The sequence below is a fragment of the Penicillium manginii genome (genome assembly GCF_028828005.1).
Source record: "Penicillium manginii strain IBT 31320 chromosome Unknown utg000006l:1.0-4164085.0:1.0-4166146.0, whole genome shotgun sequence".
Taxonomy (NCBI): Eukaryota; Fungi; Ascomycota; class Eurotiomycetes; order Eurotiales; family Aspergillaceae; genus Penicillium; species Penicillium manginii.
The window spans coordinates 2,594,458-2,610,226 of NW_026643107.1; the positions used below are offsets into that span (position 1 = coordinate 2,594,458).

General features: G+C 47.9%; 8 protein-coding genes across 8 annotated transcripts; 5 read left to right on the forward strand and 3 right to left on the reverse strand.

Annotated features, from left to right (window-relative positions):
• Window positions 1-157: 157 nt before the first annotated feature.
• Window positions 158-1,587, reverse strand: N7533_009340 (FAD-dependent oxidoreductase; the record flags this gene model as incomplete). The annotated part of the gene is made up of 2 exons (XM_057105990.1): window positions 158-790; window positions 850-1,587. The coding sequence occupies 2 exons, from the start codon at window positions 1,585-1,587 to the stop codon at window positions 158-160; spliced, it is 1,371 nt and encodes a 456-aa protein (XP_056957439.1).
• A 1,693-nt stretch (window positions 1,588-3,280) lies between these two features.
• On the forward strand, window positions 3,281-4,069 carry N7533_009341 (isocitrate lyase/PEP mutase family protein; the record flags this gene model as incomplete). Its single annotated transcript, XM_057105991.1, has 1 exon — window positions 3,281-4,069. One exon carries the CDS (start codon window positions 3,281-3,283, stop codon window positions 4,067-4,069), a length of 789 nt encoding a protein of 262 aa, XP_056957440.1.
• Window positions 4,070-5,665: 1,596 nt separating this feature from the next.
• N7533_009342 (C6 transcription factor) lies at window positions 5,666-6,988 on the forward strand (the record flags this gene model as incomplete). Its single annotated transcript, XM_057105992.1, has 1 exon — window positions 5,666-6,988. The coding sequence occupies one exon, from the start codon at window positions 5,666-5,668 to the stop codon at window positions 6,986-6,988; it is 1,323 nt and encodes a 440-aa protein (XP_056957441.1).
• Window positions 6,989-7,248: 260 nt separating this feature from the next.
• Window positions 7,249-8,736, reverse strand: N7533_009343 (putative secretory lipase; the record flags this gene model as incomplete). The annotated part of the gene is made up of 1 exon (XM_057105993.1): window positions 7,249-8,736. One exon carries the CDS (start codon window positions 8,734-8,736, stop codon window positions 7,249-7,251), a length of 1,488 nt encoding a protein of 495 aa, XP_056957442.1.
• A 1,025-nt stretch (window positions 8,737-9,761) lies between these two features.
• N7533_009344 (germin family protein) lies at window positions 9,762-10,578 on the forward strand (the record flags this gene model as incomplete). Its single annotated transcript, XM_057105994.1, has 3 exons — window positions 9,762-9,904; window positions 9,958-10,100; window positions 10,151-10,578. The coding sequence occupies 3 exons, from the start codon at window positions 9,762-9,764 to the stop codon at window positions 10,576-10,578; spliced, it is 714 nt and encodes a 237-aa protein (XP_056957443.1).
• A 694-nt stretch (window positions 10,579-11,272) lies between these two features.
• N7533_009345 (Hsp20/alpha crystallin family protein) lies at window positions 11,273-12,411 on the forward strand (the record flags this gene model as incomplete). The annotated part of the gene is made up of 2 exons (XM_057105995.1): window positions 11,273-11,773; window positions 11,833-12,411. 2 exons carry the CDS (start codon window positions 11,273-11,275, stop codon window positions 12,409-12,411), a joined length of 1,080 nt encoding a protein of 359 aa, XP_056957444.1.
• Window positions 12,412-12,685: 274 nt separating this feature from the next.
• N7533_009346 (Zn(II)2Cys6 transcription factor domain-containing protein) lies at window positions 12,686-14,178 on the reverse strand (the record flags this gene model as incomplete). Its single annotated transcript, XM_057105996.1, has 3 exons — window positions 12,686-13,148; window positions 13,229-14,049; window positions 14,110-14,178. 3 exons carry the CDS (start codon window positions 14,176-14,178, stop codon window positions 12,686-12,688), a joined length of 1,353 nt encoding a protein of 450 aa, XP_056957445.1.
• Window positions 14,179-14,697: 519 nt separating this feature from the next.
• N7533_009347 (RTA1 domain-containing protein) lies at window positions 14,698-15,668 on the forward strand (the record flags this gene model as incomplete). Its single annotated transcript, XM_057105997.1, has 2 exons — window positions 14,698-14,848; window positions 14,959-15,668. The coding sequence occupies 2 exons, from the start codon at window positions 14,698-14,700 to the stop codon at window positions 15,666-15,668; spliced, it is 861 nt and encodes a 286-aa protein (XP_056957446.1).
• Between the last annotated feature and the right edge of the window lie 101 nt (window positions 15,669-15,769).

Below are 15,769 nucleotides of genomic sequence, written 5' to 3' on the forward strand. Positions count from 1 at the left end.
TGATAACTTTTAAGGCTGCAGGTAAGCCGGAAAAAAGAAAGTCAGTGTAACTAGAGCGATAGGAAACATTAGATATGTTGGCTAATTTTCTACAATCCCGCTTTATTGGATGAAATACGATGCCCGAAAAAATAATAAGAAGTTGCTATCTAAGTCCTCATAGTCTAGCTGTTTCTGTTTCAAAAAGTTCCAGATGATCGCGACAGAACTTCCGACTCTCCTGACAAACATCATATCCACTAATCCACATTCTACCAGCTGGGTCAACCGTGCTTTTAGAATTCGGGTCCGGCATCGGACTCTCCCTGATGACTTTCTCCTTGATCTTCTCCAGTCCAAGCTCAGCTGCCTCCGCCTGCGCCCGCTGTACATCAAGAATCGCATTCCATTTCTCATCCCGCATAATCTGCTCTTCGCCATCTGGCAGAGTCATATCACTGGCATTACCATGGCTCATACTGCGTAGATGCTCCACACGGGCCTGTCGAAACTGACTCCACGCACTTAGTATATTCGGCAGATCCTTCGATAGATCCTCTCTCGATCGTAAAGAGTCCACAAACTCCGCCAGACTTGCAGAATCTTCCATCGCCATTCCAGCCCCTTGTGCAGCATGAGGAAGCATAGCATGTGCCGCATCTCCCACTAACACGACTCGTCCAGATGGGCTCATGTATTGAGGGATAGAAGCAACTTCCCCAAGCGTCCACGCAACACACTCCTCCTTTCGGACGTGATGCATCAATGCCTGCGCTTCCTCGCACCAGTCGGAGGTAAGTTTTCGCATCCTCTCCACATCAGCTGGGTTATTCCAGGATCCAATGGGCATTTCTTTGCTTGGCGGGGAACAATAATCGCAAGATTATAGAACTCGCCCGAAGCAACAGTATATCCTAGGACAAATACACCAGGGCCTACCCACGATATAGCCTCCGACGAAGAAATCAGTGGCGCAGTCAGCGGGTGAGACAGCATACGCTCCCGTGGGATCATCGCACGGTAGGCATGTTCCTTAGACGGGGTAGGGGTCACATCCTTTGTCATAGGTAGGCAACGTCTCGACTTAGACCAGATCCCATCTGCCGCGATTGTGAGATCCCCCTTAAATACATCTCCATTGACTGTGTCAGTATGCACAGCTCCGGTCTCGTGGTCTATCGATTTAACCAATTTGCCAAAGAGCACAGACACATTGGGCATCTGTTGAGCCCGCTCAAAGAGCACTCGCTGTAGATCGGGGCGATATATTTGCCATTGAGGCCAACCGTATAGCCATTGACTGGTCGGATTATTCATATTGCGCACCAGTTCAATATTATCTTTCCAACGACGGATGGACATATGGGTGGCGGAGCAGGCGACCTTCTCCATGGACTGGGTGAGCCCCCATTTGTGTAGGAGGCGGGTACTATTGGCGAACAGTTGAAGTCCAGCGCCATACTCGCTGAGCGCGGGGTTGGCTTCGAGGATGGTGATCTGGTGGTTAGGATTGATGTCGGAGAGGGCGATTGCGGTTGAGAGGCCGGCTATGCCAGCGCCGATGATGGTGATTTTCAATGGGAGGCCGGAGCCGGGTTGATTGGACATATTGATCTCTGAAAGCTCAGCACGGAGCGCAGAAGAACTTGAATGATATTTTGATCCAGATATGGAATGCTGTGGGGCTTTGAAGGTTTATATGAGAGAAGGGGAAGAGGACCTCGGGAGATACTATATTGCTATGACTGCTTCAACCTTAGAAGTTAATGTTATATGCCCAGGTGTGCCCAGGCAGGTGGAGCTTGATCGCCCGTGGGCTTTTTTACCACGGACACCGCTCATTCCAAGGTAAATGCGTACTACCAGAGCACTCGGAGGGCTATCCAAGAACCTCTCTAGTCCCAATGGCCGGTGAAGCCCCTTGCGAGGGCCAGATGCCCAGGTGGAAGCACAAAGAAACTTTTTTGGAGGATCCAATCATGTGGAGTGTTACGCTATTTTCCGGGCTGTAGCTCTTATGGTGATAACCCCTGCAGGAAATAGTATCCCCGAGTGGCTGATCGTGGAGCCACTAGCTTCCAGCAGTCCCTGGCCTCAGAATGGCGAAAAATATGATCCCCTTCCTTTGTTCAAACTAACACGAGTACGTCGCTTCCATTGTGGCTGATGCCGACCGAGGTCCTGAAGTAGATCCTCAATCTACAGACTTGACTATTGAACTATAATACTATTATTTCAGGCTATTTGGATCGTCTTGGTACCGTCCGAAGTCCAGTACGGAATACTTCGTAGAAATAGTATAATCTCGTATTCTTCGGCGCTAATACTTTGTACAATCTTACTAGTATCGGATAACCTTCTAGTGCTCTTTCCGAGTTGAGTAAATTATGATTACGCCAATGATGCCTGCACATGTGCGGGCATATGTGCATATGTGCAATATGCGTCAGATCAAACATTAACATTTTGGTCTGCAATAACGACATCCATGGGGCTCCTTTGCTTGAGACGAGATCATCTTTAAGATGTATGTACTCCGTTGGCGGAATATAATATGAGATCTACGACTCTGTCCATAGACCTTTCTCCGCTGGATTATAAGTCTCTAGTATAATTAATGATGTAGGTAAACCAAATAAGATGGGCTGAGTTCTACGTGTGGCCTTTCAAACTTTCGGGCCGAAGAGAGCCTGAATGGCTAGCTGAAGGGAAATGGGATTATTCGAGGATCAGCAAGCCACGGCAGAGCAGTGCAGCGGTGTAGATCAGAGAGATCTTGGAACTAAATTTAAGTTCCAAGGTTTGGTTATTTGCTACGGAGTACAGAGTACGGATAAAAGTACACGAAGGGTCCCACTGTGGGTATACAATCTATCACAACTAGCACTAGTCCGATTACAGAAAATGACCTGTAGATCATTAAAAAGGAATTCGAATATATTATGACTTATCAGCTGCATCAAGTATGACCAATCTAACGAATACACCAAGAAGAATGTGACTCGGAGTTATTCCCATCCATGGAGCGACGTTGTGTCCTCCTGGACTGAAATTTTCTCGGGTTAGATACCTGGGGGCTGCGAGAGTATTAGGAAAATGCACAGACCATACTAGTAGATCGTATTTGACCAGATGGAACTAATTGAATCTACCCGTTGAATCATCGAGAGTATAAATCACTCTGAAATTGCCCAAGGATTGCAATTGAGAAAGTTTTCGAGATAATATCATCACTACTAAGATCCACGTATTTGCTGTCTCCCTCATCGACTCTAATACACAATCCCAACATCAAACAAAAATGTCTTCCCAAAACGACATTGCCAAAAACTTCCGCGCCCTTCACAAACCCCAGGATCCCATCCTCCTCACGAATGCCTATGACGCCAGCACCGCCTCAGTCATCGCCTCACTTCCCACAACCCGCGCGGTTGCCACAGCCTCCTTTGCCATCGCAGCCTGTCTTGGTGTCGACGACAATGATCTCACCAAATCCCAGAACCTAGCCGCCCTGCAGACCATCATATCCGCCGTCCGCCGTATTAACCCTGCCCTACCTGTCACAGTCGATTTGCAAGATGGATACGGCAAGGACCTCCCTAGCTTGGCGGAAACTGTCAAGGAAGCTATCGCCCTTGGCGCGGTTGGCTGCAATATGGAGGATATGAATAATGCGGCCGGTACGTTGCGGCCGCTGGAAGAAGCTGCTGCGCGGGTGAAGACTGTGGTCGAAGCAGCGAAGGAGGCCGGGGTCCCTGATTTTGTGCTGAATGCACGAACAGATGTGTTGGGCCAGGACGGGACGACGATAGATGATGCTATTGTGCGGGGGAGGGCGTTTTTGGAGGCCGGGGCTTGTACGGTCTATATTTGGGGTGGGCCTAAGGGGCGGGGTGTGTCAAAGGACGAGGTGGAGGTTGTGGTGAAGGAGTTGAAGGGGATGGTGAATGTGAAGATGAATTTGAGAGAGGGGTTCCTAGGGATGCAGGAAATTCGGCAGTTGGGAGTTGCGAGGGTTAGTCTTGGGCCAGAGTTGTGGAAGTGTGCAATGAAGGCAGTTAAGGAGCAGGCGGAGCTGTTGTTGACATGAAAGGATTACACGGACACTGTAGTAGAATATCCGAATATAAGATGGAAACCGATAGATGTCATGTATATTGCATGCTAGTATGATTGACCACCATATTTTAAACTTTTGGGTACACACCTGGGCATGTGCCAGTCTATATCTCGTTCCACCCAAAGTTTAGCTATGTCTAAATGGAGTGTGACGCTCTACATGAGTTCTGAGCTTCTGATTCTTCGTTCGACACTCTGGCTTTCTCGAAGGGTCCCTTTCCGAGCTTCTCAAATTTTGATAATATGCTCAACATGGCAACTAGGACTCGAAAAGAAATAGGTGCAAATGTGAAGAAATGAATTTTTGGCCGCATTCAAAATTCGTTCGGGACTGCTGTTCTCTTACTATTGACGTATGTTTGAAGTCGACTTCAAACTCTATTTCCACCACCACCCTACAACGAGGGATAAGAGACTTCTGGTTGCCATCGACTTCCGCCCCGATTCTCTATTTCTGTTCTATTAAGACAAATAGGTTCCATGTCGGACGCAGAACATTATTATAGAGACAGAAATCAAAATTTTCCAACATCTTCCCCTAGGCCCTTGGTATTAATTTGCTAGATTTTGCTAACCGGAGGGGCTGCAGGAGATGGATGAATGGTGTGTGTGTGTGTGTGATATCGCTATGGAGGAAACGACCTGAGTCTCTACAAATTATGTGGTGTATGATGACTCAGCAAATATATGCCTGAGGCGTGAGGCCACAACGGCGGCGCTCTCAGTCACCTGATCTCGATAATTTCATAAATTCATATCTTGCCCAAGTCGACCGAATAATTTTGTACTGCTCTTTAATGAGTCATGACAGTCTGCCTAAAAACTAATCATGAAGGTAAACCCCGAATGGCTTAGGGCTGATATTTCCGGGTTTGGGGCTTTGCTGACGGTACTCCGTAGTGATTCCAAATCATCCTCTTAGGCGGGGGGGCTTGGCAGCATCAGCCTCCCATCTCAGCCCCGGGAAACAGACAATTGGAACGAGTCCATGGGAATGATATTTCAAATTGAGTTGCGTTATAAAACTCAGAGTAGCCTCGGTTTGATAATCCCCAATTCTTTTCAATCATCGGCAAGCCCCTCTGGAAGGAGACTATTTAGCAACTTACGAAAATCCTCCTGTGCGGGTGGCGACGACATGACAGACCTCAGACTTCGAAGAGCACACGTAAAATCCAGGGGTGGCTGCCTCAGATGTAAGCAGCAAAGAAAGAAGGTTAGCTACGTCTCACAGATAATGTGTCTATTACAACGTTCTAACCATGTCCCACAGTGCGACGAGGCAAGACCAAATTGTTCAAGATGCGCTAAAAAAGAATATACTTGCCAATATCAATACACGAGCAAGAGTGCAAGAACATCGGAACCTGAAGAACAGGACATAGGTTATGCGTCAGCTTCCAGGCTATATTCTTGTTCTCCAACTCCCCGTATAGTACCGGAAGGGCCCTTTGCGCTTCCGAGTGATCATCTTTGGGCTCCTGAGGGATCTTCGCCCCGTGGTTCTTCTCAGACCTCAATATCCTCTTTTTCTCCGAACTTTACCACAAATGGAAAGACAATTCCAATGGGCTCTGAGTCACCCGGTACTCTTGATGCGATAGAGCTCAGTCTTCTGAGCCGCTATCTGGCGCACACTAGCCGAACCATCCCTTTCGACGATCTCGATCTCTACGCCCTTTCTGTGGGAATACCAAATCTTGCTTTCAATAGCAAGCCTGTCATGTCGTCTTTGATAGCTTTGGCAGCAGCCTGCAAATCTCACGATGTCGTCAACACAGCGCAGAGCCCTTTGGCGGGCCAAACCATCATGGAGGTCCAGCGGCTTCTTGAGCTTGCAGAAAACCACCACAGGGCATCACTCCAGTACATACAAGAAGCAGTTTCAAACTCAATTTGGTACGATAACGTCCTTGCAAACGCAGCACTAATGGTACTTTACGCCTCTGCGAGCCACTCGATTCGAGTTCGACTCGCCGCCATTGCGAGACGAAGTGGGAAGGAATTGCCAAATAATGTACTTCCACAACACTCACAATGGATCACATTTACACGTGCCGCTCATACAGCTTCCAGTGCAGTTCTAAGTGGGCTTTTAAACGCAGATATGAATCGAAATGCAACCACCAGCCCAACCGTTTATAAATCACCAAATCCGACATCTGCCATCTTGACCCCACAGAATGGCCCTTCCGAAGATACAAAAAGACTATTCATTCCTTTAGTTACATCTACATACGGACGAGCTCTTGAATCGCTGCGCAGGAAAGTGGAGTCTGTAGCAGATTCTTCTAAGAGCCAAGAGGGTCCCGGACTTCACAATCTAGATCTCGACGCTTGCTTGAATACCCTCCCAACACTTGAAAAGTGTGCATTTTCTGCTTTATCTGGAGAGTGTTCCGACGAGGAACCAAATTTATCCAACGACACACCCATAGTGTCTGGTGAATATTCTCGAGTCTCATCTTGGGTTGCAAATTATATGCTCAGTGTCACCTCAATGACAGCCCCAAAGGCACTTCGGCGAACAATTATGTCTTTCTTGAATGAGGCACCAGCTGAGTATCTCAACCTTGTTCAGTCGGTGCTAGATTCGTCGTCTGTTGTGGCCTACACTGGAGATTGGGTGGCACGTGGTTCGCCCAAGGGTGAAATGCAGCCTCTCGATACAACACATCTCCTAGCCATGGACATATTTGCACACTGGCTAGTTCTAGTCATGTTATTGGATGGTGTGTGGTGGATTGGTGGTATTGGTCGATGGGAACTTGGCCAGATTGTGTCATTGATGAAAACTCAGGAACTGCCCAATCAGCCTGCGGATACAAAGGAAACTTGGTGGCCGGAGAGTATGTACTTGGTTAATATGGAGTTGATGCCGGAGACATAGATCTATAGAATTTTCTTTTTTTAATTTGATGTAAATTCGCCATATAGAATCAAACCTTGGAAAAGCGAGGTCGTTTAATCTAATTCCAAATGAAACAAGTCCAGGTTACAAATAATTGATTATAATAAAAAGAAAATTGAAACATTAAAGTCATTCTGTCTACTTGACTCCAGGGCTCCAATTTAACTGATGCTCTTCTACAAGATGTAGTATCACAATTTAACCCCGCTGTATCCTGTCCCCATCGGCAGCAGTCCAAATTATGCGGCAGTAGGGAGCTCATAGGACCACTGCGGCTTTCCAGCCCATAAGACGAAGGAATTGGCAGTGAGCTGATAATATTCCTGGGGCATCAAACTTTCCACATTGGACTTGACACAACCAGACCTGACCAAAGGCTGTCCAGTAAATCGATCCTCGATCCATCGCAACCAGTTTTGTTTCCCAGCATTGATGACACCAAAGTGATTCGCTTTCGGGATGTTCAGAAACTCAAGGTCATTCGGGTGATTTTTGCAGGTTTTATCAATTGTATTCTTTGTCATGTTGTATGTCACGACGGGATCATCCATTCCTTGCAAAACAAGCATCGGTCCCTTGAAATTCCTATTTCCGGGGTTGGCAAGCTTCCCAAAGGCCTGAATAGACCAGGTCTCCTTCCAACCGGGCTGGACGATTTCCTCTTCGGGAGTCAACAAATAACTTGACACTATCTGTGATCCTTCAACTTGATTTGAGATTTTGGTTCTCTTAATGCCAAGCGGTGTCAGCCAGTCGCTGAGGTTGAAAGCCGGGAAGATCTGATTAAGGTCTTTGCCAATCCATGCCAAGAAAGGTCCGATTCCAGCACTCAATGAAAATATATCAGTTGGTGGAGCCATCGCTACAGTACCAAGATGATATTTTGCAACATCGTCGAACGTGTGATTCGTTCTAGCCAGAATTTCTGACAAGGTCCAGGCAACGGAGCCGCCTTGACTGTGACCCAGAACCACATAGTCATTCGAAAGATTTTTGGGAAATGACTCCTGAGCTGCTCTCAAAGCGTTCAGTGCGTCACCGGCACCGGCTTCGGAGGCAAAATATTGGTGTGGAATGAAGGTCTCATCCCAAGAAGTGCTAACCCCAAGCCCGGCATAATCTGGAGCCACAACGGCGTAGCCAGCTTCGGCCAGAGTAAAAGGTACAAAGTCTTCGTAGAACAGCCCACGATGCGTTGAGGGAGCTCCATCGGCGTAAAAGCCAGAGGTTCCATGTGTCCATAGAACAACTGGTGCAGATGAAGCCGAAGCGTTGCGTCCGTCTCTAAAATTCTTCGGGTGGTGTGGCCAAAGAATGTAGGCCGAAGCAGGGATCAAGGTACCATTTAGATTGGTGGTACTGTAGATGATCCGAGACATAGCGGTCTTTGGAGGTATGGAAAAGGACGAAGGATCGGTAAACTTCTGAAGCTTGATGGTTCTTCCAGGCTCTGTGGGCCATTGATCCTTGGGCAAATTTCGGACATCGTAGAATTCATCCTGATGTGTCCCGCCATTGGCAAGCTGGGATCTATCAAAATTTATGATGGTGTTGATTGTAGCACCATAATCGGCTGTCAGGTTGCCCAACTTGAGCTGCTCAGCGCTGAGCTCAAAGCTGGAATTCCATCCTGTTGAATGTATTGCTGGAGGCAAAGTTGTGCTTTGAGCGATGGCTAGCTTCAGTGCAAATGCCGAGATGGCGAGTCTTTGACCGTATATCTGCATTGTCAATTAGGTGGCGAGTGACCAGTGTCTTCAGTTTTTGTTTGTGAGGAGTTGTATCTGTCTCTTGCGACTGCTGTATTGCAGTACCGGTGGATTTATACTCGCTCATCTTGTGTCGTGGCTAAATCGAGTACGACAGATGATGCTCTTCCGAGCGGTAGTCGCTCTTAGTCAAGGCGGTGTTTAGAGCCAAGCGTGTCGTGTTTATTGACCCTATACTCCAAAGACACAGGCTGATGTGAACTGAACATAGATCTGGTGGCTTAGATCCGTTTGAGAATATGCTCATAGTGAGTAGAGGTGGGGACCGGGCGCAGATACGCCGACACGGAATCGCTCATTGTAAGTAGCGCAATAATGTCCTAAAAGTCGTATTATAAATACGCTCCAACCAAGGCCCCCCACAATACGACCGTCAATACGACATCCGCTCGGGCATTTCCGCCGGTACATAGCCCGCCCGAGTATCCACTTCTTACACGCTATGAACTAACCTGACTGTCTGTCTGGCTTGAAGCATTGGTTAAATCTCTATCAACACTTATTTGTCATTAAAGTCGCTTCCTATTGAGTCTAAATCCTAGGATGATGTCTTGGCAGCGACGTTATGAGCTACAGAGTAATGCCTGACATGATTTATTAGTAAGAATTACATTTTCCCGGCCTATCATATAACGTTTTTACGACCTTCAGCCGTACTTTAAAACAACATTCATCGCATGGATCGGGTCTCTTGGCAAGACTGAAATGCTGACTGGGCTTCGTAAACACGGAATGACCATGCCAAGTACTCCTAAAATGAGGCTTAGACTTTCATCAAGCTGGACGATATTTGGAATATACAACTTTCAAGTTGATTCGTTTTGAACTGGTATCTATGCTGATCGCTTCAGGTATAAAAGGGCCCCGGTCACCATCATCAGGTCATTCAACCAACAACTTGAAGATTGCCAGTCAAGCAAAACAACACTATTTTCATCACTATCTCAACCTGATTTTCGTTCCGAAATTCATCTCTAATCAACATGATTCTCCCCAATTCTGCTCTTCGTTCTGCATTCATCGTTGCGCTGGTTACTGCAATTCCAGCGAATGCGGCGCCGAAACCTATTTCCCAACGCTCAACTCCCGAATTAAGCTTGGCAGCTCAGCTACAACTTGCAGACACGTGAGTAATTTGAAGATCTGGCTCGGTGAACTGAAGCTAAATTGCTGGACCAGGACTGTGGAACGTTATCAACTTCTTCCAAAGGATGAAGACTTTGTCTACGACTTTAATAAAGGCGAATCATTCTTCGCCAATCGTAAAAGCTTCCCAGCTCTGACCGGCTACGGAACATCATTTAGCCTCTCTTCTATTCCAGGTAACAACTATTTCACTTTTCATCCTTAATCATACTGACTATGTGATTAGCATGCAGCATGAGCTTCGTTCACCTCCACCCTCGTGCTACCGAGCTTTTTGCCCTTACCTCTGGCCGTGTTCTCACGGAAATGGTGCCTGAGGGAAATATTCTTGATTCTGATAAGAAGCAACGAGTCATCCGCACTGAGCTCCACCCCGGAATGATGACCATCTTCCCGGCCGGTTCGTTTCACACGCAGGTGAACCCGGATTGTGAGCCCGCCAACTTTACGGCAGCACTCACTGCTGAAGACTTTGGAATTTCCTTGGTCGCTGATCAAACGTTCTCCTTCACTGATGATGTGATTGCCCGTACATTTGGTCAAAGCATTTCTGGTGAGGATATTGATCGTGTGAAGCATGCTATCCCGGGTGCTAGCCTGATCAGGGTTGAGGAATGCCTGACCAAGTGTGGCATTCAGAAACGTCAAGTTTGATCGATATCAACGTGAGTTGATCATTAGTTAGAGCAGGCTGTACTCCTTACGCGCTTTTTGACTCCACTTTGTCTTGTGATTTTCCCTGGGGACTGCAGAGTATTATAATAGAAATAGAAAACGTTTATCAAAACACCATGCTATCTTATTGATGACAGGCAGAATTTCACCTGGGCATTCAGGGAATACATAAGAACTCCAAACTTTCCAAGGTTTGAACAATATGGTCGCCACACTTGTGGCGTTTCGTGGCGCACGGATGATTGTGGGGGATGAGTCACCCGCTCGGAGTTAAGGTCCACCCGATTCAAGCAATTCGCCCGAGCTTTTGCCTCCCCGAGCTGCGTTTGGCGTCTAATCATTTACATGTTTCTAGTAGCTTCGCGAAGCTCACGGTGAATTACTCACATCTCGGACTCAACATCTCCGAGAACGAATCAGATCACTCCTATGCCAAGGCAGCATGGTTGTACGTAGACCTATACTCGCGGTGGCTGTCCGGGGGTGACGAGGACTGCAGCTGCCTGAAGATGCAAGAAAGTATATAAAGAACTTGTTTTTCGAATGGATTTTTGAATCATCAGATTATCCTACAATCTACCACAAAGCTCCTCCTCCTTTTCCCTCTTTCAATACATCCACTTCTCCAGATAAGAACTTCCAACTTCAACTTTTCTGCACACCTTCATCCAAGATGGCCAACATCTACTATCTGAACAATCCACCTAATCCCCTTTGGGATTTTATGGGCACTTCACTCGAGGATCATCCCTTCTTTGCTCCTCGTGGCCATCACCCTCATCACCATCGCGACCACCACCGCCGCGGTCCCTTCTGGGGATGGGGTGCCCAGCCTCAGAACGAATCCACCCGCGAGCCCGAAGCAGACCAGACTCCAGCACAAGAGTCCGATCCAACCCCAGGTCCCTCTGTCGAGTCAGAGAAGCGCAATACGGAGAAAGAAGCCACAACCTCCGGGTCCGACACCGAAACTTTTGGCCACTATGGTCGCTGCGGCGGTAAGAACAAGGGACGCGGTGGAAGAGGAAAACATGGCCATGGCCATCATCACAGAGGCTTCCACGGTCCCCTCCTCCCGGTCCATATGGACACCCAGGCCATCACGGCCCCTCCGGTCATCCCTTCTGGGCAGCTGGTCATGGTCGCGGCCCTCGTCCCCACGGAGGATGCAGAGGTCGCGGCGGCCGAGGAAGACACCACGGTGGAAACCCTCGATCTAACGCTGGACCCCAGGGACCAGGCTTCGACTTCTTGCGTGGACTCGCAGAGCAGTTTGGCTTCCCGGTCAACGAGCAAGCTGGCGAGGGTGCTGACTTTACGCCTCCCGTTGATGTCTTCGACACTACCGCCCAATACATTGTGCACGTCTCTCTTCCCGGTGCAAAGAAGAACGACCTAAGCATCGACTATGATGTTGATGAGTCTGCTCTCCGCCTTGCTGGAGTTATCTATCGTCCCGGTGTGACTGAGGACTTGCACGAGGCTCTTGTTATGGAGGAGCGAGCCCGCGAAGTCGGTGTCTTTGAACGCGAAGTCCGTTTGGGAAGTCGTGAGGCCCCGGCTGATATCTCTGTCGACGAAATTTCGGCTAAGCTCGAGGAGGGTGTCTTGGTTGTTACTTTGCCGAAGATTGTTCGTCAGCCTGAGCCGAAGAAGAAGGTTGTTGTTGAGGATGGCAACGTCCTGAATGAAAAAAGCCCCGCCTATACCTCTGAGCGAGCGAGCGTGACCATGACCCCCACTGAGTCCGAGGACGAGAGTGATGAAGAGGAGGGCGAGGCGAAAGAGTATGTGAAGATCCCCGTGGAGTAAGCAAGGGTAATTTGATTTGCCAACCTGGAGGATAATAATGGGAATTCCGGCGTCAGGACGTTGATCTTTTGCGGTTGATTTAGTTGCTTGATTTTAAAACAAGAATGAATCCCCACTCCTTACTACAGTAGGAGTGTACATCATATTGCTTTCCCTTTCTCGTTCGTACTGCAGTAGATAATTGTAAGTAACAGGTTTCATCAGTCCACATAGTAGTATCATACCATTGCTCACTTCCATGTGGGCTTATAGTTCTTAATCATGTCTGCTTTTATCATTTTCCAAATACCCATCGCCTTGGCCAAACCAACCACTCCCGAAATCCCGGGTGCATATTCTTCTCTATGTCCCCCAGCAACTGACGGCCCATATCATTAACGTACCAAAATTTGTCAATTAGTTTGAGCAACACACAGTAGTGAGCAAGAAGGACCAGCGCTACGGGTTGGTATGATTTCAAATCGTCATGATACCGCTTCGTAAGCGGGTATGCCCACATGTAAACCATGCCAGTTTCCAGATGTGGACCAGCGAGTTCAATCTGACGGGTGGATATTTTCAAAAAGTCCAACGCGATTTGATAATCTTTTGGTGGTCCTGAATGGTCCTGGGTAGGTGGAGCTGGCGAGTTGATGGTATGGGTCTCTGGGAATTGATATTCGTCGAGAAAATGCTGGAGGCTGGAGATCTGGTCCCATATATCCGAGGGAAGTAATGACTGTGAGACAACAGCGGGGCTATTGATAGATGTTAGCTATTTCGGTAGAACAAATATTCATAGGATATCAACGCTCCGCGTGGTAAATTAATATCTCACCTCGGAATGAGCATCTCATCCTCTCGAAATATCGAATTCACAAGTGGCGCCAGCTGGGTCTTCCGCAGAGATTTCAAGAATGACTGCATAATCTCTTGAAACCCTCTGATGCTTGCAAAAATTTCAACCATATTATAAATTGGATCGGGCCAGTGGTCTACACCCAGCCTGATCGGCACGACTGAGAGGTGCACCGAGATCATGGAGGCAAAGCAAAACACCGGTTGCCAGTTTTCTGGGTCAACCGGGGAAGCAACAAGTTCTCGAAACTCTTTCAGACCTACCGCTAAATGGTGGGCGGCTGCTTTGACGTACTTCACTTTCTGGGTAGGATAGAGATAGGCTTTGTGCAGTCCTGCAATTGCCAAAACACCGTGCATCACATATCTGTTAGAGTAGCCCTCCATAGGGAAAACTACGCGCCAGACGTGACGAGCATCCTCACGTTCAGTCATGGTATTACAGGTCACCGAACAATAGTGATGCATCAATTCAAGATCAAGTCCCCAGTCTTCCGCATGTTGTGCGGAAGGTCCGGGTGTACTGGGGAAAACACCTATGATATCCCAACGATTTTCTGAATCAAGTGCGATATCTGTTGATGTTATTCCCCAGGGAAATTCACCCTTGTCACTCCTGTAGCTAGGCGTATTCGACATTGCCTGCGACTGGGGATAAACATGCGGCTGAAACTGGGGCTGAGATTGAGTTGCCGGGGAAGCATTTGAGGCTGGGGTGCTCGCGTGTCCATCCATCGGTACGACATAGCTACACGGAATACCATGTCTGGTACAGTTGGTACAAGGATATTGTTCATCGCACTACATAGAAGGTGAGCCAGTGGCGCGGAGGCCAAGTGAAATAAATGCAGAGAGAAAAACCTTCAATCGCCGTGTCTTGCACTCGGGGCAGCCATTACGTGACTTCCGATGCGACCTCCGCGGGCCCATTCTCAAATCTGATTAGTAGCGGGAAATCGCTTATACCAGCCCCGGGCTCGAAGCGAAGGGGAACGGGTGCAAGATAAATGAATTCGAGTTCGAATACGGATGCGGATACGGATTCGAACTCGCGTCGCGGATACGCGGGGGGCTCCACATTGAACCGTTAGTTCGATCGCAAAATGCCGATGCCCGCTGTCAACACCATTTGAAGAGTTTTTTTGCCTGTATAAAATGCTATTTTAAGGTCCCGTTATCTGGATAAATGGAATCTAACCTTAATCCGAAGGTCCATTCTTCCAGAACAAGTTAAATGACCGTGGGATTGGCGCAATATTAAAGCCGCCGCCTGGTCGTGGTGGATCCGGGTCTTCGATCCCAGCACTTGGCGCGCTTGGAGACTGGGGCTATGGCTATGGTTATAGAAATGGATTATGAACTTGTTTCTCGGGGTACATAAAACCCCTGGTCTACCCCTCAGATCTCATTTTGGTCATTATCATCAAAAATAAGTGGTCAACCGTCAAAATGTACGCCGGCAATCTTTACGGCTATACACCCACCCTCGCTGGAGGTGTCATCTTCACCCTCCTCTTCATCGCAACAACTGGATTTCATATATTCCAGCTTACCAAGGCGAGATGTTGGTATTTTATCCCCTTTGTGATAGGAGGTATCTGTAAGTGACACCCTCCAAGTTCCAGCAACGACTTGTTTCCAACTCCTTGTCCTTGTCAAAATGAAGAGAAAAACGTAACTAGAATCACTCAAGCTGACACAATTCAACAGTCCAAGTGATAGGATACATCTGCCGACTCGCCGCACGCAATAGTCTCGACTCCGTCACCCTCTATGCCCTCCAATCCGTCCTCATCCTCCTCGCACCCCCTCTCTACGCAGCCTCAATCTACATGGTCCTCGGCCGAACAGTCACCTACCTCCAAGCCGAGCCACTCAGCCTCGTCCGCGTAAACTGGATGACCAAGATCTTCGTCGCAGGCGACGTATTCTCCTTCCTAATGCAATCAGCCGGTGGCGGCATGATGGCCATCAAAGACACGCACACGCGCGAAACGGGCTCCAACATCGTTATCGGCGGCCTGGTCGTCCAGCTCTTATTCTTCGGCTTTTTCGTCGTCACGGCGGCGGTCTTCCATATGCGTATTAATCGTCAGCCGACGGCCAAGTCGCAGTCTGATCGGGATATGACTCGCTCGCAGGGCTTGAGGCAGCGGAATTGGGTCACTGTGTTGCTGGCTCTGTATATTGTTAGTGTGCTTATTCTCATTCGGTGCATTTTCCGCTTGATTGAGTATAAGGGTGGGTTTAATGGATATCTTATGACGCACGAGGTGTATATGTACATCTTTGATGCAGTTTTGATGTTCATTGCTATGGTTGTGATGAATGTTTACCATCCCGCTGTGATTTTGGGCGATGGTAAGGCCGGGAGACTTCATTCGGCTTATTCTGAGGAGGTTCAGATGTACAGTGGATGATTGTCGTGTCTGAGTCTTCAAGTTTTTTTGTTTTTGTTATTTTTTTTTCAATTGCTCATATATCCATGCGGGTTTTCATTATATTACTACTAAATAGTATA